Source organism: Haplochromis burtoni, unplaced genomic scaffold, assembly GCF_018398535.1.
Source record: "Haplochromis burtoni strain Fernald_Lab_line unplaced genomic scaffold, NCSU_Asbu1 Contig_1, whole genome shotgun sequence".
In the NCBI taxonomy this organism is placed as follows: Eukaryota; Metazoa; Chordata; class Actinopteri; order Cichliformes; family Cichlidae; genus Haplochromis; species Haplochromis burtoni.
The window spans coordinates 4,191,973-4,218,070 of record NW_024582362.1 but is presented as its reverse complement, the minus strand read 5'-3'; the positions used below and the strand labels follow the sequence as shown (position 1 = coordinate 4,218,070).

The 26,098-nt window shown below is 40.8% G+C and overlaps 1 protein-coding gene across 3 annotated transcripts in view; it reads right to left on the bottom strand.

The window, feature by feature from the left end:
- dok6 (docking protein 6) overlaps positions 1-26,098 on the bottom strand; it is a 56,439-nt gene that overhangs the window by 3,221 nt on the left and 27,120 nt on the right. The window contains exons 1-8 of one of the 3 annotated variants that reach the window (XM_042226487.1): positions 22,724-24,031; positions 21,566-21,673; positions 15,301-15,415; positions 11,755-11,874; positions 10,004-10,193; positions 9,479-9,617; positions 8,317-8,422; positions 1,237-1,269 (exon numbers count right to left, since the gene is read on the bottom strand). In XM_042226487.1, the coding sequence (XP_042082421.1) occupies positions 1,237-1,269; positions 8,317-8,422; positions 9,479-9,617; positions 10,004-10,193; positions 11,755-11,874; positions 15,301-15,415; positions 21,566-21,673; positions 22,724-22,789 (877 nt within the window). In that variant the 5' untranslated portion in view covers positions 22,790-24,031. Of the gene's footprint in view, positions 1-1,236; positions 1,270-8,316; positions 8,423-9,478; positions 9,618-10,003; positions 10,194-11,754; positions 11,875-15,300; positions 15,416-21,565; positions 21,674-22,723; positions 24,032-26,098 lie in introns of those variants that run through there. The other 2 variants (XM_014335008.2, XM_014335034.2) reach the window with 2 other exon arrangements.

Here is a 26,098-nt window from a genome sequence, read left to right as displayed (position 1 = left end):
CATTTATCTGGAACTCCACTGCAACACAGTATTGTTTCTTAAACTATATAGTCATAGGGCAACTGTTGCTTAGCTACTGTCCATGGAAATATCTTTATGGAGATTAAAGAACGACGCTTCTCAATTTTGCTAAAACAATCTTTTAAAGCCCTTTGATGAAGGTGAAGGTCCTTTTCAGATATACAAAATCTATAAACCCTAACAGGTATAATAGTAACAGATGTGACATAAAAGCAACCTTTCATCTCAGATAAACAACTTCATTCGGCCCTCTCATCCTCCTCAACTGCTGTCGTCTCTCTCTGTCCCCTGCCATCTCCCTCTCCACCTTAATTTAAATTAACTGGCCCAATTTGTTGTGCAGTTTGTGTTGGTAAAATGCACTGAAAGTGAGTAATGGATACTTGTGGGTGGAGTGCTGTTCTTGTGCAACCGCGGGGCCATTAATAATATATTAGAATGCGGTTTGGAGACGTGCACACGGAGGTAGGTTGGGGATAAAGTGGCTGGCAAGCTGCTGATCATGCACCAAACAAGGAGGAAGTGGCCAATGATCAATATTGCAGGAGGTGCGAAACCTAACACAACGCTGTAATCAACTCTAACCTACAGCATACACAGGGCCAGCTAACATAGCCAGCTGGGAGAAGTTGCTGCTGTCAATATTTTTCAGGCATTTCAGATTCACCTATGCAGGCTAATTGAAATTTGATTAACAAATTAAAATTTGATTGTTTTTTTTAATATTCCCAAGGGGCATGGATAAAGTCGTGATTCTTACAACTGTTATTGGTGCTGAAATGCTTCTTAGCAGATATGACTTTAAGCTGTGCAAACCATTTGTTATACAGAGAACACACACATACCAGAACCCACGCGCACAGCCAGCAGCACCAGATATCATAGCACCCAAAGGGAACTGGGATCAGACACGCTGCCACTTCACCACAACGCGGAATATAAAACATGACCCAGTCAACCTGGCAATCAATGTCAATTGTGAGCGTACATCAGTACCACAGAGACAGAAGTCTTGTTTTAAAAAAATGGAGGCATGTAAAAAAGAAAAGATGCACAAGTTAAAGAAAGATACTGAGAAGGGAAAACACAGAAAAGGCATTTTTCCTGTGCGAGTTCAGGGAACAGCTTGCAGGAGGAAGCACAGAGGGGCCTGTGTGGGTGTGAGGATGAGACCAACACAGCATCAACCATAACAGGTGAGTCATACATACACACCTCTGTCTGCTAGTCTTTCCTTTCCACCACTCCCTGAAATGAAGGAAAAGAATAGCATAAGGCTCTAGCTTAAGGATTTAAATGTAACAGTGTCCGTGCTGTAGGAAAAGGGGGGAAAAAAACCCACTGCAAGTTTTAAAATGAGGGGGTGGAGGGGGGTGCACTTTGTCTTTCCTCAGCGTTGTACTTAATAGATTGCTGCAACGACTGGTGCGCAACCAGGCATATCCTTTTCACATCTTTGCCAAGACAATCCTTCTCCTCAACCAAGGCCAATTTAGACTGGGTGAGAAAAAAAAAAGGTGGGGGGCGGCAGGGAGCCCAGAGCAGACAGAGAGGGCAAAGTGGATCTCATCATCTCCTCAGTGGTAAACAGTGGTGTTTGTTGTGCGGTGCCAGACCCCTGACGAGAGCCACGCTTTCGTAAAGCAGACACTCTTACAAGATAAATAAATAAAATAATAATAATAAAAAGCACTGAGAGCGATGATGGTGTCAGCATCTCCTCTCTTCGTCTATCCCTGTGAGAAGCAGACAGTGATTTGTCAGTGCCTTTTCATTACCAGGGAAGGTCATGTCATTCTATCTGGCCTGGGGTGGCAGCTGCTGGGCCGGAGCAGACAGTACAGGCAGGGGAGGGCCCTCTCACACACTGACAGAATAGCAGAGCCGGATACAGAGGCAGCTATTCACGTGTGTGTGTGTGTGTGTGTGTGTGTGAGTGGACACACGCATGCACCTTTCTCCACCTTCTTTCCTTAAAGTGCAACAACGCAGATGGCATCCTAGAAACAGCTGTAACCAGAGAAACCCGGGCTGAACGTACCACAAACATGCACGGCTGCGTCTCCTGGGCAGTAAAAAGCCGCTGGGGTAACGACAGGCTGTAAGTGATAAAATATCAATCTGATCCAGCCTAGAGACTAGGTCGCTAACTTAAGCTTTGATTCATATAATGTGCGGTGACGTCCACCAAGAAGAAAGAAACTAACTTTTACCTGCAATAAATTTTTCATGGGGTTCAGTTTTTGCATTTACTATACATCTACAATACTTCATGTTGCCTGTCGCAGATAAGACGGGGTTATCGTCTTGTCCCTTTGATACTTGCTACCTCTCGGAAAAAATCCCCTCGCATCGCACCCGGCCGATCAAACTGGGTACAGCTCTCTATTTCATTAGAATTGCTAATGCTACATCACTAAACTACAGAGCACAATAAAATGCAGGCGTGAGAGAGAGAAAGACGGCGTGCAGGCGAAATATGCGCATGCACACAAAAATGGGAACACGCCAAAACACAAGCATCCCCGTCCCTTTCCTTCCCAGTATTAGAGTTGGTAATTGAACCATTTCCGACAGGTGTGGCGCCTCGCTTTTTTTCAACTCGGGAAACTTTAAAGTGCACTTCCTCTGCATCAGCAAACTCAGAGGACACGGCAGTTTCACCGAAACCCAAAAGAGTGAATAACATTAGAGTAAAGAGAGTAAACCAGCGGTATAAACCATAACCTGTCTCAGTATGACGTATCTTGTGAAGATGAAAACACCAATCTAAGGTCATATTTAAAAAAGCTGAATGCTTTGATGGGGCTGGATTTAGTTGAAAACGGATGAAAAGCTCTCTTTCCTTTTAAACAAGATGCATTTTAGCATTATCTTTGTCAGTTACAGCAAACAAGGCTTTTGGGATGTGTTTTTGAGACAATTCCAGCTCAGTAAAAAGCAGATGTTAAATATATTTGAATAAAAGAGTGACACTACTTTTACTGCCAAGTCCACACATTTACTGACACAAAGAAATAAACAAATAGGTGAATAAACCTCAGCGGGGGGGGGGGACGGGACTGTGTTCCTTAATTATTCCACCGGACCCGCAGGGTATTTGAAAGCAGCCCGAGCATGACTCAGCAAATTGACTGTGCTGATTGGATATTCATCATGCACAGAGTGATACAGCCAGGAAGCAGACACAGCCAGCTGTATCATGGTCCAAGAATCTGACTTCCTACCTATATTAGGATCCAAATTATTATTCTGGGAGCTAATAGCATAATTATTAAAAAAAAGAAAAACTCACAACCTGCAGCCATGTCTACTGAGGGTGTTTAAATCTGTCTGTGTACTGAAAGACAGACTGTTTTGAGCTTCTAAGATATTTTTAGGCACCGATTTCAACTTAGTCTAATTTTTAAAAATATTGTTAATTAACAGTGATAACTACATAATGAGTCAGCTGCAATCTGGGAACCCATTGGCTATTGTCTGATGACTCAGTCCCTTGGAACGAGTGCCAGCATTTCAGAGCTTCCGGTGTAGCCAGCAGATATCACGGCCAAGATATCTCGTCCATTGTTCATGAACGCAGATAATTCTTTAAAAAGAAGCAAGAAACCCCCCAAAGGTTTCAAGATGTTATTATGGAAAATTGAACTGTTGCTTTGCTCTTCTGCATTCAGGGAAACAACAGGGTTGGTTCCTTGCATGCAATCAGAGTCTGATTACATGTTATATATATGGATCATAAATCGTGTTCCGTATTTTGCATATTCATATTCAAACCTTTGTTTATAAAGACGCAACCAAGCTAAGCTGTGTGTTTAGCTGTTGAATAGATGGTTGAAAACAGATTACTCAAAGTAGTGGATGCCATGTCCGCTGCAGTGGCCTCTTTTAGTAAGAATTTTGTTAACAAATCAAAGACAGTTTTGTTCTGATCCCCCCATGAATGGATTTGGTGGCTCTGTAATCCTGTTGTGGGGCATTTTTCCAGCATGGTTTCTTCCAGGGGTCTCAAATCTGGAGTTCTTGTGCCCATCTCCATTTCTCTGATACGACTATGGTACCGAAGAACAGAATTTCTAAAAACATTTTCCTTTAATTCATCATCACTTAAAATGGTTCTTTCAATGGGGAAAAAAAAATGTGGATTTTTCACACTGATTTTGTTTTTTGTTACTAAAACGTGCGTTGCATTCTGGGTCTATCACTCAGTGCATTATTGTTTTAAATTTGCTGAACCACAGTAACGCTGGATGTATACACATACATGTGTAGTACTGAGTCCATCTACTTATGGATTCCAAGTTCAAAAGGTCATGGAGGAAAACAGATGATTTATCAGTGGACAGACCTGTTTCCTTTACTGCTGCTGCTTATGCCTGAATTACACTCTATATATAGAGCCTATGATGTAGTCCACTGGTATCGCCGCTTTTATACCTGTCGTCGATAGCAACATGTGATTACATTTCTAGCTAGGTTTATATTTGGTCAAAGCGTGGGGTTTAAAGAGGGCATGCCTACATAAAAAAAAACGATTACCAGCACGCTTTATCAGTAACTAGAATTTAAACTAAACTGAAACCAGCCTTTTTATCGTCACTTTATCTATTCGACTGCTATATGTTACAAAAGTACAGGCTAGTTTTAATTTGATTCACTGGGACAAAGAGTGCAGTGACTGTTTGTTTTTTTTTTTTTTTAAAGTGCTCAACATGTTAATAAATATTTTTTCCTGCACTTCAAAGTTTTTCCAGTTTTATTAGTAAAAAACGATTTTTTTTGTAAAATGATTTCATAGATAACAAATGACAAATTAAAGTTCCAAATAATCATAAATATCCCACTGGATGTGGTAAAGATTTCAATTATTTATCCCTGAATTATGGTTTGCAGCTTCATTCAGATTTTGGGGGTCAACAGTCGCTCCAAAATGTGTCTTGAGAGTAAATATTTTCAAGAGAGAAGGGTCAGTGCATGAAATCATTATGAAGCTGCTAAGCTTGAACACATTTATACCCAGCTATGTAGAGAGTGGACAGCAGGTGTGATGAGCATAAAGATGTTATGGCTTCACAGTTATCAGATCTTAATCCAGCTGAACATTTATGGGCGATTCAGGAAAAATGATGTTCATTCCTCCAGCTGACTTCCAGAGACCTTCATGAGAGTCAGTGGATCACCTAACAAATTACTTATACACTGTATGTTGATTTTTCCTTTAATTTGTTACCTGGCTGTAGCAATCAATTGTTAAAACCAGTTGAACAAATTTGGAACATGTCAATGAAAGGATGCTTTGACCTCCAGGGAGGTGCAGGCCTGCCAATAAGAAATCAATGCAATTAATGTGCGAGGCCGTCCTCATCCATGTCTTACAGCCATGTTAAGCGAATCGCCACCCCGCCCCGTCCGACATCCCAAACATCCCATGTCGCAACAGGACTTAAACTCCCGTCACTCCCCAGAACAACCTTGTTGTCCTCTTCGCCTGACGAGACCTCAAACGTCCTCAAACACACTGATGCATTCAATTTATTCATGGAAAGGGTGGAGAGATAATAGCAAAGCAGAATGTGCACGAGCAGGAGAAGGTGGAAGGTTGTTCCAAACGTGGACCGACATGCAGAGAAAGTGTGGGAGGACCAGTGGATATGCCAAGGTGATGGATGAGAGAGAAGCTCCTCTGCTCACCAGAGTTTGGAGAGGAAGAGTTTAAAAGGAGACTTTACAGTGACTGAGCTTATAAATAATGACCCCAAGGTGGAAGCTTCTCCGTTTAGTGTATATGAGTAAAAACATGTTGATGTTTGGAATGGAAGACTTGCGTTTTGCTTTTAAGCTTATCGGCCACAATTAAATGATAATGAAAAAAAGAGAAAAAAACCACCCCAGCCTTAGCTTTTCAAAAGAAAATTATGACGTCAGAGCGACTTTCATCTTAGCCTGGCTTTCTGTTTAGCTCTATCAGTGAAAGCCAAAAGGCCCATAATCCTCAGATAAGTCTACTAATCAACTAATACCACGGACAGAGCATAATCGCATCAGCTCACTAATCACCTTTCTGCCTCTGGTCTACATCTAGACATTAAACACACACACATACACACACTCTCTTACTCCTTCTGAAGTATACGTGTACATTAAGTGCACACAGAGGACAAACAGGGCTGAGCTTGGACGCATACGGACCACCTGCTGCATTATTAATGCACTCGGTTCGAGACGCTCTCGCTTACTCGCACACGTGCGCAAACACGAATGTGCTTTCTTTCACAAATCATTCTTGTCTTTTATACTGTAATTTAGATATGCTTGTGCGTCTCTGCTTTTAGTTATCAAAGAAAAAAGACATCCTCAGAGAGCTCAGAACATCAGTCAAATTCTTAGGAGGGTGTGAACGGGGATGGAAATCAAGAACAGGTTCCAAATAGTCAAATCCACCGGAAACCTCCAAGCTCGCCGATTCCTTTTTAATCAATGCCGGCGTGTTTTTCTGACAGCTGCGCATCCCAAAACAGTCACGTCAAACTCGTGGCAATGGAGTGAGTCACAAAGCTTTTTTTTCCTGCTGTGTTTCTAGACTGAGATAACACAACAGTTGGGTTGACACTGAAAACCTGCGTAGGCCTATTTTTTTTTCTTTTCCAAGCACAGAATATTGAACAGGAATCAACTGAGAATGGGTGAATAATCAGATCCATATGTAGAATCAATCGAGTGTTCTCAATATTCAGGTGTGAGCCGCTCTCCTGGGCGTATGTGCACTGGGTTACATTTTAGCCTGTAGTAGATTTGCTTTAATGTTTGTACTGCATCGCCCAGCTTCTTCTTCTCCCGAGCCTCAGCTGGTCAGCCAGCCTGACATTATCCTGGAGGATACCTTCACAAACTCGAGAATTCATTTTCCGCACAATGACGGCGAGCCGTCCAATCCCCGAGGCGACAAAGAAGATCCAAATCGCGATGCCCCCCTTTCGCTTCAGTTCACCTTTTGATGTTTTCATGTTGGCATGCAGGGCCTTTTCATGCTATACATAGTGCAACGTGTTCTTCCCAAACAATTTAACCTTAGTTTAATTAGCACACAAAAGATTTTTCAGGTGCAGTACAGCATGAAGGAGCTTTGTGGCAACTTAAGGTGTGCAGTGATGTTCTTTTTTAAGCAACTTGCCCTGTTGCGTTCTACCAAGGACACCGTGCAGTCTTTCCGCTTGATTTGCATACGGCAGATTCACAAAGTGGAACAGAGATGTTAACCTAAAGCCTTTTTTGGGCTTCTTTTTTTAAGTCTCTGAGCTTTTGAAGTTATCTATTTAGGCATCCACTTCTAGAGAGAAGCTAAAGAGCTAAATTATATCCATTTGTACTGACTTTGTTTGAGTGGAAGAAAGAAGATAACTTTGTAACATTCCCCAGCTTCATAAAAAAATTTGCTATTTAAGATCAAAAGTCTCTAATATCCCTGATTCACACCATATATCATGTTTCATTGATTTCACTCCTGAATCCAATTAGCTTTAGCTGATGCCATTATCCTAAGGGTGCACATTCTCTTTACAACCTAGTCTCATTTATGTATTAGATACGGACAAGAACAATAGCGCGCAGGCAATTCGTGATTATGCGATAAAAAATAATATGTGTCATTAAGAAAACAGGAAGAGTCTCAGCTCCCAGCTCAGACTCAGGAGACAGAAACTCCTAGCTCGACTTGTAAGTTGTTGTTTAAGACAAAAGGACACGCTTGGAGATGAATATGGTTGTGAATTTCCTCTAGATATAAAAAAATAAATACATTTATTCATAGCTTAGATTATGATCTGACTACCTTAAGACAAATTTGAACCTAAATCTGGATATTTTCCATTATTGTTGGCAAATTTTTCTGTATGATTAAACTCAACAGGAGCCTAACATTTTACTAAAGATCTTAATAGCAAAGCGGAGAGAGCTCACCCGCTTGTGTTGAGTTTGTGACTATAAACGTTGGTGCTTACACAGAGTGGAACTCATCTGCTTTCATTTTCTTGAACTCAAGCTTATCAGATGTGCATCAGATAAGGCTGAGTTTGCATGCCAGACATGAGATAAATGCAACTACCAGCCAATGCACGAGACACAAACAATAATTTCTTAAAAAAGTACATATTTATAAAAGTATATATTGCTGAAATACACAGAGGTAAAAGCTAAAGCCATAACTGTCGTGTAATCCTCATTAGCAGTTTTTCAGTCTTGCCGGTGAGCCAAAACCCCAACCCGTGCATATGACAATTAGTGACTTCTTGTTTGTACCTTGGTAGCTGTACAGATCCCCCACGCTGGTCTGACGCGTGATGTGCTGCCAGTAGGCGCTGCGTGGCAGGGAGATGGACTTAGTTAGCGTCTCTCTGGAGTGGCTCTGGAACAGACAGAGAACGCATACGGTGTCTCTCACTTTTCTGTCACTCTCAGTCAGTCGCTCACAACAGGTGATATTGCTCTACATAGTCAGTAAACAAACAGCATGGGTAATACAGCATATTAGAGACTGAATGGCATGTTTCCGCTATGAATGGCTGCGTGATGGGTGAGATGAACACTCGTTCGGGGTCCCCGTGTTGTTTTGCCAGGGAATGATGCGTTTTATATTTTTGCGTTCAACATGAAACCAAAGACTCCCGTCTAGAAAAAGCAGCTTGAAATACATTAAGTGTTGAAAAAAATATGGATTTACCCAGCAGTAAACATGCCATTTCCCCCATTCTGCTACATGAGCGGTCAGTTTTCTGTTGCTGAGCGTACATTTTATAGAGCTAAGGGTAGCTGCATTTGGAAAAGTTCCCAAATGGTGGGGTCCAGGAGCATGACCATATGGTCAAGGCTCATCAAACACTAGGCAGGCCTACATAAATAAAGAATACAGACGATAGCGGGGAGGATGGGAGGAAGGAAGAAACGCACGGGATGATGTTGTGGTGGAAGGAGGAAACCGAGGCCAAGACGGCGGGGTGTCAGAGGGCTCCTGGTCCAAAGCGGCAATACAGTACCTAGAGAGAAATGTGTGTTGTGTGTGTGAAAATCATGACCTATTGCCTGCTTTCTGCAAAAAGCCTCAATGAAATGCTCCTCAGATCAGCCTCAAACAGGCAGGGAAAGAGCTGCAGAAATACCAGAGGAAGAAAGGTGTTTTATTAAATTACAGTAATATGTGTCTAAGTGTGTGCACAGATGGAGTCTTTGTGTTTCTTCTGGCATCAATTTCAGCAGGATGCTTTAACTACAGAAAGCGAAGCTCACTATGTTAGTGATACGTAATTATTTCGACAACAACTTCATGTTGATACCAGCATTGATTATTAGCCGCTTGTTATGCTGGCGGTACAAGAAGGCAGTTGTCGGGCTTATCAAGTGTGGCTGGTGGATATAAGATAAACAACGGAAGAGAGAGAGAAAAAAAAAAAAAGCACAAATGTACCTGGGAGCTCTTCTCCATCTCCTCCATCATCCTCTCATGCTGCTGGGCAATGGCCAGCGTGGCCGAGTGGACCCGCTGGTAGATCATCTCCCCCTCCCGCGTCTGGAACGTGAACAAACCCTCTCCTGTGTCACACATCCTGCGCCAGGAACACACACACAGAGACCCACTTTGATCGCGCTCACTCTCAGATTGCTGATCTACAAATATGCATGGCTGACTGTTCAGTTACAGAGAGAGAGACACTATAATAGCCCGCTGGAGTCAAACACATAAACACATGCGTGAGTAGATACAGTACACAAACACAGACACACGCTCACAGAGGCACCTGTCACATCGTCGCCTGAAGGGCTCTGTGGCAAATGCTGATATCCTGGGATGTTTCGGATATCCGAAGTTGCTTTGTTGAAGTTTTTATAACCTTTCCAAAACTAAGTTTTTCACTCCCACTGCTAACATTTCAATCACACGTAAGACAACAGCAGGCATGAAATATTTGCATGCACGTACGCACACACGCACCTTCCGGACTCGAAAGTGAACCAGGTGGAGTCTCTGCCGTATCTGCGCAAGGAGCTGAGGGGCCACATGACGAGTTTGAGGCGAGCGTTGTGAATGTCCCACAGATAGATGTTTTCATGAGTGATCTGCATGGTGCACTCCCCGTAGATGTCCAGGTTGGGCGTGGGCATTAGGTACACGTTGAAGCGTTCTGAAACAATTCACAGCAGACTTACTTGAAGGTGGGATCCCACAGCGAAGAGTGCGGTTTAACTGAGCGTAGATGTGGGTTGTGTCATTCGCAACAGCAAATGGTGCTTTAGAGGGTGGATAAAATATAAGCCACATGAGGTGACTAGTCGGGGGCTGCGGTTTTGTTTAAATTTTAAAAAGGTTATGAATTATTATTATTGAAATATTGCAAGGTTACTGAACATGGCTTCTATCGCAGAAGTAGAGAAAAACTACGATGCAGAAGGCATTTTAAGCAGTACTTTACTGACTTCAACTGCAGTGGGTCTAACCGGCCATCCAGTGAGCTGCACCGGAATCAGTGAGCCAGATCTGCCCATTCATATTAAAGCATTTCTCTGAGGCAGGCAGACAGAGAGAGTCAGAGAGACAGTGTGAGGGAGGGGGGGGGGAGTCCTCCATGATCTAAATTAGTTCTCACTAATTACACTTAATGATTCAAAATAAGCCATGAGTCTGCAGTGGATAGAGAATGGCAGTGTCATGGTGTGGCATATTTTTAGGGACAGTGAAAATGAACTCTGATCTAATTATCAGCCCCTGCTGTTTGGGGAGGGCTACTAATTGAAATTGCAGGCTAAAGCCTTTTGTTTCATTCACTCAAAGAGGCAGCGGAGAGGTACGAGTTCAGTTAATCTCCATAACACTTTGCTGAAAGCTTTGTAGGAGCAACAAACAGCAGGATTTCTGCCACAGCTGAAGAGAGAGCGAGTGTTACAGTTCAACTGGCTCCCCACTCCCGGCACAGTCAAAACGTTTCGTATTGATACCGTAAACGAATGAAGCCAAGTTCATGTTGAGGAGTACAATTTCACTCTGCAGCCGCAACGGGATGTAATGGGTCGAAATGACGGCAGGTTCTTTTCAATTCCTCGCCCCCTTTTTTCGACTTTAAACTGCTCGTTTTTGCCTGTTGCCTTTTCGATTTCCTCCGCGACTTTACAAATTACACAGGGAATGAGTTCCACTGTGATAGCAGAGCCCTGTTGTCTCCTCTCTTTTCCATTTTCATTTCCTGTAAGTGGAATATGTGGGGAGGCACATTTTTTTCACATGGCTTTAGGAGCCATAATCTCATCCATCTCTGTGACAAGCTTCATTATGAGGGAAGCCAGTGATGCACAGCACTTCTCATTAGGCCTGGAACAGAGCCCCGGCCGCAGCCTGTGACTGACCTGTGCTCACACACACACACACACACACACACACACACACACACACACACACACACTTCTGAAGTCTTAAGTTGAACCCTTGTGTGTGCTAATGTAAGTATGGGCTGTAACATGGGTCATCGAATCAGGTATTGGCAAAAAAAAGAAAAAGGCCATTATTAGTCCGGCCTAATTGGACAGCGGCTGTTCTCCATTCACCTAACCCTCTGAGGTCTTAGTTGCTTTAACACATAAAGGCCTGGACTGCATCAGCTAACTGCTCGGTGGCAGGCTGAGTGAGTGAGATTGACCCTGAATGGCTGTCTGTGTTAGCCCCGTGTTAGCAGGGACTAATTGGGCACTCACCGTTCTGCTCCCGCTGCACCCCCGCTGCTAACAGGTCTGGCTCTCCCAGGCTGATGTCATTGAGACGGCTGCCCAGGCACTCCATGCACAGCAGCTTACACCATTCCTCTGCATCCAGCTCTGCACACAGTAGCACAGCATAAAGGAATGTCCACCATTAACCACACACATACACGACAACACATACTGTAAATGTTACACATACGAAATAAACCATTCATGGAATTTCAGGAGTAATGCGTTACATGCACAAGGCAACAGTACAGCAAACAGTGAAAGGACTGGGGGGGGGGGGATCAGTCTGATTGATTTGGTGCAGATTAAAAAAGGCAGTGGATTCTGTCCAGATGAAGACGGGGTTTCTCCTCCATTATCTGCCAATACTCAGCTCTAAGGCTATAAAATATAAGTAGCACAGCTAAAACAATATGGCCAGTGTAAATCTGAAACTAGCGATAATCTACTCAGGTAATCAATAAGCTATTTCCCAAATTGGAGAAGGAATTTTGCTTGTTAGCTGGAAAGGAAATACATTAATTCAACTTTTTTTTTTTAAAGTTTTATACTCTCTTTCCCTTCAGACATAGTTAGGGTGGATGTTTCCACCACGATAAGCAATCAAACATATAACCTGGCTATAGAGTCATATTTAGTGTAGAAAGGCAGTTTACAATCATTTTGCATTTTCTAAAATAAGGTTGTCAAAATTAGCATGAATGTGTAACACATCAGATGGCTTTTACTTTGAAAAGGCTAATGGACCGCCCTGCAGTGCCTCTGATTGGGTTGTGTTTAGCAGGTTAAGTGGATGCATGACTCACAAGGAACAACAATTGGCTGGAGGAGTGAATCAGAGACGCAGCAGGTCCAGAGCCACAGAGTAAATGACTTTTTCACTCGTGGTATTTTAATTTCCACTAAAGGAATAATTGCTGCTTTTTGTTCCATTTCATTGTTTTATACATGCAACATTCATCTTCTATATTCCTACATAAACAGTCCTTTAAAGTGCAAAATGTTTGGATTTGATTGAAATGCAACTCCAGGATCTCGTCTCTCTTTACAAGTGTGCACATGAGCACCTTAGTAACGTGACATTATTATTTTTTCCAAACCCTTGTTACTCCCTCTCTTAATGAGAAAACTCGTAACCCCGTGTGCCCCCAAAGGTGCCTTAGCAGGACACCTTTGGGGGCACACGGGGTTACGAGCCTTGTGTTGGGGCTTTAACTTCCAAATTTATGTTTAGTAACATAGAGCCACAGTGAATGAGCATTGTTGGCTAATTTTGAGAAATTTGGACAATTAGGACAATTATCGTTTCCTTCCAAAACAACAATCTTGGATTAAGGAAATGAGCTGCGTGGAAGAAGTTGCGCCTGCTACGGATGAAAGCCGGAAACGAAGCAGAACATTTATTGTGAGACAGATTTTTTAATTTAAGGCTAAGTGGAAACAAATGATTTCATGAATCAAATCTGGAAGTCTGTGTGGCAGTGTGTTACGTGTGAATACCAATTTTCCTTCCTGTTAAGTCAGAAAAATTGTGTTTACAGTGCAGAAGATTTCCAATTGTCTTACATGAACGTTTGGTGAAAGTCACTGAAGTGCGAAATGAGGCAAACGCCAGAGTTGTTTATCTTTCTGAAGCTCCCTGGCCCTGGAGAGCACTGGGATTTGTAACTATGGCCACTCATGTGTACAGAGACACATGTGAAAGTGTGGGAATTCTACCATGTTTCTGTGTTTGCTTACAAAAAAATCCTCATGCACTCGTGTAAAATGCGAGAGAGCATTGGCGTGTCTTCCTGGCGTATTTGCTGCCATTGCAAGACAACCTGTTTGTCAGCTCAGCTCTGACAAGCATTGTCAATGGGACAGATCTACATTACTCTGCAGGGTGAAGGAAAGGTCTGCTGCTGCCTGGAGCGCTTCATTCACACATACAAAAAAGCGAAACTTTGGAGCCACACATTTACAGGCAGCACCAGCAGCTCTGAATTTGAGCTCTTTCCTCATGCCTCCCCAGATTCAGCTTTTCTCATTCAGTTGCCATGGCCTTCTTGGCCTCTAAACTCCCACACTTTTTAAGGCCAGTGAGTGGAAAATCAGCTAAGCAAACAGTTCATCAGCACAGAGGCAACCTTGCAACTCCATGTGCCATGCATGAAGAGATGTTGCGGGAGGATGTCTCAGTGTGGAGGTGTGCTGTGGAAAAGGATGGATGTGCTGGCAAGATGAAGCTGGAGTGACAGTATATGTGAGAATCAAATCAAAAGACAGCTGAGCTTTCTTTGCATTTCCTGTTTCGGGAGAAGGTGCCGTTATCCAGACAAATGCAAAATGTATATCCACTTGTATACGTGCTGTCAGGCCCCATTCGGCTGTGGAATTTAAAGAGTTGGCACACTTGACAGGATTCTCATCTCTTCAGGTCATGCTCATCTCTCCTTATGTGCATATTTGTCAGATGCACCCAAAGCTGTCAGGAATTTTAAATGATTTTTCCTTTGTTCCATCCCGTGTTTCCTCAACAGCACACCAAACAACACGGTACTGCTTAGATGGAGGCATAAAATGGTTATTTTTAAAAAACTAAAATATCAAGAGAGCTTCATGAGACCTAATTATCTGCTTTTTCTCTTTGCTTTTAAAAAACAGTGAACATCCAATTATTGGCACATTTGTATGAATGCCTTAAGAAATGACTGCACTTTAAAAATGCCAGTTTTTAAATCCATACACTCACTGTTGTTACACTGTAGAAAATAGGCAGCATGCCAAATTTAAATCTGATACAACCTGAACCTCTTATTTACAGGATGCCACATTTTTGCAAATTTCCACAAGTTTAACACTTGTGGATATCATGTGATGCAAGAGAAATGAAGGATATCAGATGTGGAAGGTTGATGGTCAAAAAAGGGGAAAAAGACACTCATACGGTGGGGTGAGAGGACTGATCCAGCAGAGGAGAGAGTTAAGATATGAGTTCACAACTCTCCATGTCATATGCGAATATTTCCAAATGCACACCTGCAAGAGTGGAGTTAAGATGTTAAGTAAGGTGCATCCACCTTACCTAACCCTCTGCTTTCAGCTTTGCACAAAAAACACATCAGTGTGCAGATCCAGAGCCTTCTTTGCTGTCTATCCACGTATTAGAAACAATCTGTATTGTTACAGTCTATAATTGAGTTGAAACACGCCGCAAATTATGCCCGATATCAGTTTTCATACCTGCACTATGAAAATCAATATTTCGGAACAGATCCTCCCACTTCTTAATATAGCGGAAAATGAGCATCACTTGGCTAAACTCCAGTTCTCCGCTGCCTCCCTCATCTCACTCATTCTATTTGTCTTTCTCCTTCAACCTCTCACTTCTCACTCTCCTTCCACTTCTCGTCAAACTTTTCAAAAAAACCACGCCGCCAGTCCTCACCTTACACCTACCGGCGTATTTATAAGAAATGACACTTGAAATTGGTGCTGTCCTTGCTCCGAAGTGGCTAGAGAAAAAAAAATAGTAATTTTGATTTTTACCTGATTCGCAGGCGAATGTCTTGGACGTGTCGTCACAGAAGATGATCGCCACAGCATGCTTTTTTGTCTCCCGTGGCATCCGGGTAATGTTCTTGATGTTATGGAGCTCAGTGATCTAAAAAGAGAGTGTGGCAGGAGGATATTGTCTTGAATGAACACAGCTACCAGCAGCAGCTGCAGCAGCATGGTTTAATTGCAGCCTTGCACAGCTTTGCTGAAATTGCAATAGCAGTTAGAGGCTTAGCATTAAAGGGGTGAATTAAAACAAAACAAAACAAAAAAGGGCGATGGGGGTGATCTTAAGGGATACATAAACAGAAGTAGTTATTCGGCTGATTACAAAAAGTATCTTAAAACAGAAAGAAATCACACGCAGTGTCAGCTTCCTGCATCATAAAGCCTGCTGCAGCGTGATGTGTAAAATGTAAGTATGTTATTTATTTTAAAGGCTCCCCTATGAATAAACATGACCCGGTGCTCTTTCGGTATACACAGCACATCTATTGTTCATCTCCTCAAAGCTGCCCTTCCAGTCAATAGACAGGAGCATAATAGACATAATAGACATAAGCATCTAAATCACTTTACCAGGAGATTGATTGAGCAAATGAAAAAAAGAGAAGATTACATTTAATTAAATATAAACCGCATTTACAGGCCATTTTGTTCAACAGTCTTCTCTGTGTTCACTCTGCCTAGTAGATAAGACCCATTACATTAGTGTAGTCCATTGTGTGCTAACTGTGGGCAGTTTGCCAGACTGTTGGGAATGAATTAGCTGGGCTCCCTGTATAGTACAGCTTGACTGTTAAAAGTTAAGGGACCAGACCTTAGACACACACAGGATATGTGGACTTGAGATTTCTGTTTGATAATATTAGATTTAATGCATTTGCCCCGAAATATTGAACTTCAACTGGAAATACAACAGATGAAGAAGTAAATCAGAGGCTACAATACTGAAAGATAAGAAGTGCTTTGTTTTTTGTCCCGTTTGTTTATTTTTCTTATCCCCTCTCAAAGATGGTATCTAAATATTTCATATGAGATACGGTATGAATTTGTCCTCGGGCAGGCAATTCATAACTGACACAAAGTAAGCGTCAACGCTGGGAATTTCTAAGCAGTGAATGTCACCAGCCTCTCATCTCTTTCTTTCCCTGTTTGTGTTTAGTGTGTAACTGCGCATGTTTTAGTCTTTATCTGTGTGATGCGTGTGTGAAATGAGAGATTTGGGTGCATTCCCAGCCTGAGGTGCTTTAGTCCAAGCATAGTGAATCATTTCTGATGAGACCTATTTCCTCTCCCATTCTTTCCTCTTCATCTTTATTCATGTTTAGCTTTCATGCATAGCAGACATGAGGTGGAAGAGAAATCTCATGTTTGGAAAACTGGAACCCAAGTCATACTAGTGGCTCAGTGTAGTCTAACTTGTATGCTAAATAAAAGGTACCATCTTCTCTAACTAGATTAGCCTACTAGCATGCTCATGTTTGCTAATTAGCATGAAACATAAAGAGCGGCTGAGGTTAAAGAGAATGCAATTAGGTTTGCAGGTATTTTGAAGTTGAACTGTGAACTAAATTTAACAGAATTCCATCTAACAGCGGTCGACATGGGGTTAAAAGCTAGTTTTACAAGTGCCAGTGTTAGAGTAAAACAGCTGTTCTCCATCAAGTGGCTTCGTCTTCTAGCGGCTAACGATCTCTCCTGTTAAATCACAGTAAAGTACTGTTTATTGGTTTTCCAGCATGGAACTGTAATTTTACAGTGTTTCTGCTATAATCTAAAGCAGCAGTTTCCTATTGTGAAAATAATAAACAATAAAGTAACCAATGTTGGCTGGTTGAATATATTACTGCTGGCTCTCTTTCTGCAGTGTCCAAAGTGAGATTATTAATGTAAACTGTATTGCAGTTGTACATTGCTCTAAAAAATAAATTCTTATTCTAAACATGTACTTGATCTTCAAGTCCTCATCCACCTGAATATACAGTACTGTGCAAAACAGGGAAGACTGTTAGTCATTTGAGCCACCCCTCATTTCTTTATATTTTGCTAGAAAAATGAACAACTGATGCTGTGATTTATTGAAACATTTGCAGCAAAATAAAAATATAAGACAAAAATAAGAGTTTATGCAGGTTTAACAAGCTTGACAGTCAATATTTGTTATGACCACCTTTGATCAACAGAGTCTGAAACATTATTGTGATTTCTTTAGGTAGTCTTCAGAAATACCTCCTTGGGCTTTGAGGTTCTGCCTCTGGGGAGCCCAATCCATGACAGATAGTGTTCCCTTGTGTGTTTAGGTCAGCTTTTCTCATTTTTTACTCATTGTCAAGGACCCTTCTACTGAGACCACTTCTGATGAGACCTTGGGTAATAGTATATGGATCAACTGAAGGTCCAGAGCATCTCTCAGGTCCTGCGTCAGATCTTTACTCTATTTTTTTGCGGTTTCATAAGGACAAGATTTTCAGTTCATCTTCTGTCAATAGATTTTTAGATCTGCCACTTCTTTTGTTGTCCTCTTGTCCACTTTCCCTACATTTTAAAAGAAAAAACTGCATGCCATGCTGACAAATATGCTAGGTTTTTAGCTAATAGCTCTTTGGAAAACAACTTGATGGTGTAAACATACAATTTTATCCCTTTCATAGCATGCTATGTGTTGCATTTTTCATAGTTTAAGCTAAAAAAAAAACCCACCTTCAGATACCTTGGAGAACTAGTGCTCAAGACAAGAACGGCTGGTTCCTTGGAAGTAAAATATAAAGAAAGGATGTGTGGCCCAAGACATTTGACTACAAAAAGATCATCTTGTGGTATTTGCTCCCTTCCCCATTTGCTATGCACAGGAGCTGAGATTCAACAATTTGACATCCGCCCTGATAATTAAGCAAATCTTGATTATGGAGTTTCATGGTTGATCTGATATCCTCGTGTTGGTGTTGTTCCCAGATCATCATACTAAATGTTGTTCCAGGATCAACATTGCAAGTGACCAATCAGAATGTTGTGACATCATACTTTTGCGACTTCGGGAAAAACCGGCGTAAAACAAAAAACTGTACTTAAGCTGCGTGAAACCGCCTCTGTCCGCTGATCAACGGACCCTAACCCTAACCCTAACCGTAACCCTTTAATAAACAGTAAGCAGAATTGATATTGTCCTTGCAACATTGGAATTTCATAAATGCACGAATGGCTTGGCGCGCAAAAGAATAACGTCACAACAAAGTGATTGGTCACTTGCAATGTTGAACCTGGAACAACATTTTCATGATGGTCTGGGAACAACACCAACACGAGGATATCAGATCATCCGAGTTTCATAGCGAGCTTAAACTTTACGCCCTACCCACACATGCTACAGGATTTTGTTCAGATGAGATCTGGTTCTGATTTAACAGACATAAAATATGAATTTAGTCATTCGGCTTTTGTATAAAAGTGCAACATAGTTTGTACAATAATTTTTGCTATTTTGACCAAATTGGAGGAACAACCAGCTGCACTAGTGAGGCTCAGTCTGCTCAGCTCTCCCTGCTTTGCTGGTTAGTTCCACATCCATGTGTACAAATTAGGCATTTAGCTACAGCTCCATCATTTCATGTTAACTGCTCCTGTCAGGACCTCAGGAGAGCTCAGGAAATGTAGCACAAAGGAGAACAACTTTTCAGAGAGCTAAAAATATTCAGGGACTTTTTACTGCGTGGACCAGTGCTCCTCAGACAGCAAAAACTGCACAGGGAGAGGGAGACGAGTGGGAGAGAGAAGAGGGAATGGAGAAAGAAAGGGAAAAAAAGCCAATCCCCTTTGTGTTGATTGTGTAAATCAGCCACCAGTGCAGCCTATTTCCCCCCAAAGCACTGCAGCGTTGAATGAAGCCCTCAGACGGGACCTTTCTTGATCTTTGTGGCGATGCATTACCAGGCGCACTGGTGCATGTGTGCACTCATCGCTCACTCCAGCACTGGGTGTATGAGATCCCTCTGGGAGGGGAGTTACAGCCACACAGGATGCCCCATGTGACAGCATGATGCAGTAGGCATAGAGATGTTTCATTCACAATACATGGCTGATACTGTAGCAGCAAAGCGAACTAAGGAAATGGATCAAAACACCTACCTAGCTTGTATACAAGCTTTCTCAGACAGGAATGTGGAAAAAAATGTTAAATTCTACCAAAAATGAAAAATCTCACAGCTGACTCACAATCACAAGTAGTAAAGAGTACTAAATCTTCTCTCAAACATATCGCCTTATGAGAAACTGATGTCACAGTCCCCTATTATCTGCAGTTATCTCCCTCTCATTATGATAAAACATAGTTCACAGTGCTACTCCTTTAACATCGTCTCCACTCACCATGATAATGAGCCATAATTGGAGTATTTCAAAAGGGCTTAAGAGGCAGGGAGTGAGATATTATACTCTGGATTATTACTTTCTGAAGGGAGGAAAAAGGCCCCAAAGGACAAGATAAAGTTACAAACTGTGTCTTAATAGATCCTTAACTTCATCATCTGAGGCCAATGGACAGAACTTAATACATCAAGATGAAAACAAGGCACAGTTGTGCACAACCATATTCCATAATCTTTTTATTCAGTGTAAAAAGCACCTTGTGACTAATATACTCTTAAAAGATAAGCAGCAGATACTTTTCTTAGAAGTCGTGCTGGAAATTGAAAAAAATATATATATCTTGAAAATCAGTTCACATGAGACTTTTACCAGAACATTTGTTTCTGTAGTTTGAAGAGGACAGGAGGATTTTAAGAGGACAGTTCCTGACATCTCATTTTTACTGGGGGACCACTTCCATCAGATTTTATCAGCTGAAGCAAATTAATTCCACCAATTGGCCAACCTGCAAAATGAAACTCGGCTGCCGTCTTGTAATTGTGCTCTGCATGTCAATGTCATCAGCATTTAGACAGTACCTTAGGCTGCTACATGAGGAGTCACACAGCAGGTTTAATCTTCTTTTGGGATTCAAGAGGACAAAGATCGGACAAACTTTTAGTTTCAAGGTCCTCTAATGACCTTAAATACCCACTGGGTGTTGCATATATGGTTTTCTATAGAGGCTACAGTTTCATCGACTTCAGTAGAGTCAAATACAAAGTGATGTCTAATGATTACATTAGACGAAAGGTCAGGGTGTTACTAAATCATCACGAATCATACTCTGGAGATTATGAATATTGATTCCTAATTTCACGGTAATGCGGTCACTACATGCTGCATTATCATGATCGACCAATGAACTGAGTGACATTGGCATCCTTAAACCTCACCACCCACAATGAGAATTTTCTCTCCAACACTGGGAATACCACAGCGTGGTACTGGTCCAGCACACAAAAAGTCAGCACTGTGTAAATAAATACAATGTAATATGTTACGTTGTTCAGAGTGACTATTGAGTACTTGTTTTGTTCATAATGTGTCATACAATAGAACAGAAAAGAACACACTCATGGCCACATGCTACTTTGTTAGCGTGGAAGTGAGTGGAGGCCCAAAATTAGCTAAAGTGAACCGTTGTGTTTCCCAAACCACAAGCCGGCAGCCTCAAAGAGGAAAGGATCAAAGCAGTAATGAGAAAGATTATGGAGATAAACATATTGGAAAACAATGTATCTAAAATGTGCTACATGAATCTGTTGCACCTGGTTTTGTTCAGTAAAATCTGTCAGGTAAAGGTGGAATCAGCAAAAAATGTTATCAGCAGGTCAAACTTGGAGGAAAATCAGAAACCTAATTCTGTTGAGAAAACTGCAATCGGTGCGTCTCTACAAAAATTAATTAATGATGTTTTAAACATCTTCAGATTTAAAGAAAATCCTTTTTGAGCCACAGATAAGGCCACAGATTTTCATATGAAAAAGTAATCCTAATCCCCACAGCTAAGAAGATGGATTATTTATTTCCTCTTTTAATCAGAAATGTTAAAATTCCCTGATCAATTTTAACATATTATTTTAAATATTTTGAACTCCTTGTCTTAACCTAAGACATTACACTGGGCTGGGAATATGAGGTTGTCATTTCATAGGGTGATGGACAGATTAATCAAGGAGTAACTGATAGATGATCACAACTCGTATTAGTCACAGCCATAGGATCAAAATCACAACCAATTTTGTTGATCTAGTACTCAATAATCATTTTATCTACTAAAGAAGACATCAAGACAAACAGTTAATAAAAAAGGAATGATGTTAGTGACGTTTTTGAGTCATTTGTTTACCTTGTGGAAGCTCCTGAAGTAGGCTGCCTTCTCATCTGGGTACTTCTCTAACCGCCGGGGTCCTTTACTCGAGGCTTTCTTGAACACCAGCCAACACCTCCGGAAGATCTGACAACAGACAACAAATATTATGGTAACTGCAGATATAAAACTACACCATCATATGAAAGTCAGACCAGAATAAAATCAACTAGATAGAAAAATTAGCAAGATGAGCTATCATCCTGGAATCAAAACATACTGTTAATGCCAATAAAAAAAATCCCAAAACCAGCAAAACGTCCAAGCAAAGTGAATAAATATATTAGTGAAGCTGTGGATATTATATAAGGAAAAATAGATTGACCTCAGGGCTCATTCATCAAATTTAAAATTGGAAAGCGCTGACAAAAAATCAATAACACTGATCCTTACACTGATTGCTGAATACTTAACCACTATGAATTCTGGGAAATGTTATTTTATTTGAGAATGAAAGGATCAAAATGAGGTCAAACACCTCAACAAAGTAGCACTTGTGGTATGAAGAACAACTTTAACCTGTGACCTTCGCTGGGGTCACTCCGAGTGAAAGGACCACACAGGTTGCTAGCAGTTTTTCCACTGCGTAAATTAAGATTTCACTTGGATCAGTGGCAACTCCAGTAAGTGCATGCCTTGGATTTGTAATGTTGATATTTTATGGGCACAGAGGACATTCAGACATTGGACCTGCTACATTTAAGGATCTGTTATTCTCAATCCTCAAGCAAATTACCGATGAGATGCAGCATTGGGAAACATCTAATTAGCTTCATGTTGATGGTAAGATTATCTGCATTCCTCTGAAGAACAATATTTTAAATGCCCCTGAGCACTTTTTATGTCATAGCAATAAACATTCATGACGATCTATTGAAAAATATATGAAAAATATAATCCTGTAAAAATATATCTTCTTATTACTTGTTAAATAAGGGTATTCAACTTTCTGCATCAGATAAAGATGCTGAAATGTAGAGTAACAATAGTAGTATCTATCTAAAGTCATGCCAGACTACAGCAGCAAAACTGCGAGGTGTGCTGAGTTAAGCTAAAAGGCTGTTTATGAAATGAGTAGGAGGAATTTGTGAGTTGTTCTTCGAAAGGTTACATAATCTCACTGTAAACACTCCAAACCTGCTGCGCTGGGATTACGAAGGTGTGGTTTGGATCAGATTTATGACCGCCAGCAGAAAACAACATCCATCCAGCTGTCGTCAGATTCAGATTAAAATGTTGCTAAATCCTGTTGGGCGCACAGTTTGGTGACATAACCTTTTCACAGCAGAGCAGAGAGCAGATGGGGATAAAAGCAGATAAAAACTGTTAAATAACCAAGATAATTACTCATGGGGGGGAAATAATGGGAAAAGGTAATAATTTAAGAAATGAGTGTCCTGATGCCTAAGCTGTCAAAGGTGCTGTGCGGATAAATATGTGAGGGAAATGAAAATCAAATCAAAATGTTTTGGTGGAATCGAAAATCCTTTTTGAAATCCAAGATTCTGAATATTTTCATCCAATTATGAATAGATTTTCTCTGTGGTGCTCTGCTGTGCTTATTTATTTATTATCAATAAGCCAAATATGGCCTAAAACTGCCAGCGCTAAAGCTTTACTTTAGATTTTGTGCCTACACAAACACATATTGTTGCAGAACTTGAAATAAACAATAATATATTCGAAACACTTCAAACTCAACAAATAACTTGTGTTCCTTAGAGTTTGCAAACTGCTGTTTAAGCATTGCAATTTTATAACTTAGTTTAAACTTGGTGTAATGTGATTGCAATTGCAGATAACTTTGGGCCAATATTCTCATGCAGAGACATGTACTGTGGCCCTCTCTGGTGTAGGAGATGACTGTGCATTATAGTGATTACTGGGGGTGGAGGGGGCTGAAAAGCAACAGTCATTATCTATGGAAGCTGGGACCTGGGATCTGACTACTAACCTTATATTTTCTCACTCCAAGAGGCTCTAAAAGTGTTTAACTATGATTTAAAAGTCTCATTTTGAGTTGGTTCCAATAATGGAAAGACTAAAGTTGTAGTAGTTCATCAGCTGTCATCAATAAGATAGTGAAGAAAGAAAGTCTTGGGTAAATAACTGTGTTTGAGGGAAAACAAAATAACTTAAAATGTATATATCGTCCTGATATTTCCTTGCTTTACTTGATGGGTTTTTTTTAAAAATTATTTTTATATATTTTTTGTTTAAACGTGCATCCACACTGCAGGTCATTTGCTTGGTGTTTATTCCTTGAAGCTAGCTGCTGGTTGCAACTAGATTATCCAACTACATAGTGTATAGGTAACCCTCTATGGCAGAGGTGGCCAACTCCAGGCCTCGAGAGCCGGCGTCCTGCAGGTTTTAGATGAGTCTAAAACACAGCTGGTAAATGTCTAAATTACCTCCTCAACATGTCCTGAAGTTCTCCAGAGGCCTGGTAATGAACTAATCATTTGTTTCAGGTATGTTGACCCAGGGTGTTATCTAAAACCTGCAGGACTACAGCCCTTGAGGCCTGGAGTGCCCCACCCCTGAATTAGATTGTCCAACTAGATAGTGCATAGGTAACCCTCTCAGGCAGGGGTGACCAACTCCAGGCCTCGAGAGCCGGTGTTCTGGGAATCTATCCTCCCTCACAAACCATCCTACCCGTTGTTTCTGCACATACGCTGTGCATGCGCGTAACACAAACCCCAAATTTACATCATTTTTTTAACCCATTGTGAATATTTCTTATGGTTAGGGTTTGGATTAGTCAAAAGTCAAATTATAATACAGGTAGGACAATTTGCAAGAGTAGGACGGTTTCTCGGAACACCAGCATCCTGCAGGTTTTAGATGTGTCCTTGATCCATCACAGCTGATTTAAATGCCTAAATTACCTCCTCAACATGTCTTGAAGTTCTCCAGAGGCCTGATTCAGGTGTGTTGACCCAGGGTGTTATCTAAAACCTGCAGGACACCGGCTCATGAGGCCTGGAGTTGGCCACCCCTGGTCTATGGTATTTACTGCCAGTCTGCACCTCAAGCAATGGTTCCATACGCATGAACTTGAGTGTCATCTCATTCATAATCCATAGGGTTTAATATGATGTCGTCCCATCCTTTGCAGATATAACAGCTTCATAAGGTTTAGGAGCATGTTTATTTGACCATAAACACATTCCTGACATGAAACTAATGTGAAGGCTACATAAGGTTTGGAGATCTGTGGTGAATGGCTCTGCAGAAAGTTGGTGACCTCTGCAAACTCTCTGATTTTACGTGGCCTACCACTTTATGACTGAGTTGCTATCATTCCCAGTCACCTCCACTTTGTTATAATACCACTAACAGCTGACTGTGGAATATTTAGTAGAGAGAACATTTCACGACTGAACTTGTTGCAATCATGGAACCACACTGGAATTCACAGAGGTCCTCAGAGCGACCCAGTCTTTCACAAATGTTTGTAGAAGCAGTCTGCATGCCTAGGTCTTTGACTTTATACGTATGATCTGATATCGTCGTGCTGGTGTTGTTCCTGGAACAACATAGTAAATGTTGTTGCAGGATCAACATTGCAAGTGACCAATCACATTGTTGTGACGTTATTCTTTGGTCGCGCCAAGCCATTCGTGCATTTATGAAATTCCAATGTTGCAAGGACAATATCAATTCTGCTTAGCGTTTATTAAAGGGTTAGGGTCCGTTGATCGGCGGACAGAGGCGGTTTCTCGCAGCTTAAGTACAGTTTTTTGTTTTACGGCGGTTTTTCCCGAAGTTCGCAAAAGTATGACGTCACAACATTCTGATTGGTCACTTGCAATGTTGATCCTGGAACAACATTTACTATGTTGATCTGGGAACAACCCAACACGACGATATCAGATTGTGCAACTTTATACACCTGTGGCCATGGAAGTGATTGGAACACCTGAATTCAATGATCTGGATGGGTGACTGAATACTTTTGGTTTTATAGTGTATATTGAACTTTTTAAACTGCTTCTTTGCTTCATTTGAACACAAAACACAGATTCATGCATGTGCACCTGTAAACCAATTTTTGCCACATACATACATACATACACATACATACACATATACATACATACACATATACATACATATACATATATATACATACACATATACATACATACACATATACATACTATACATACAATACATATATATCATACATATCATAAATATATATATATATACATATATATATCATCATATATATATATATACATATATATATATACATATATATATATATATACATCATATATATATACATATATATCATATACATATATATATATATATATATATATATATATACATACATATATATAATATATATACATATATACACATAATACTATATATATACATATATAATATATATACATATATAACAATATATACATCACAATACTACAATATATACATATCACATAAATAATACATACATATATATATACATACACATATATATATCCACAATAA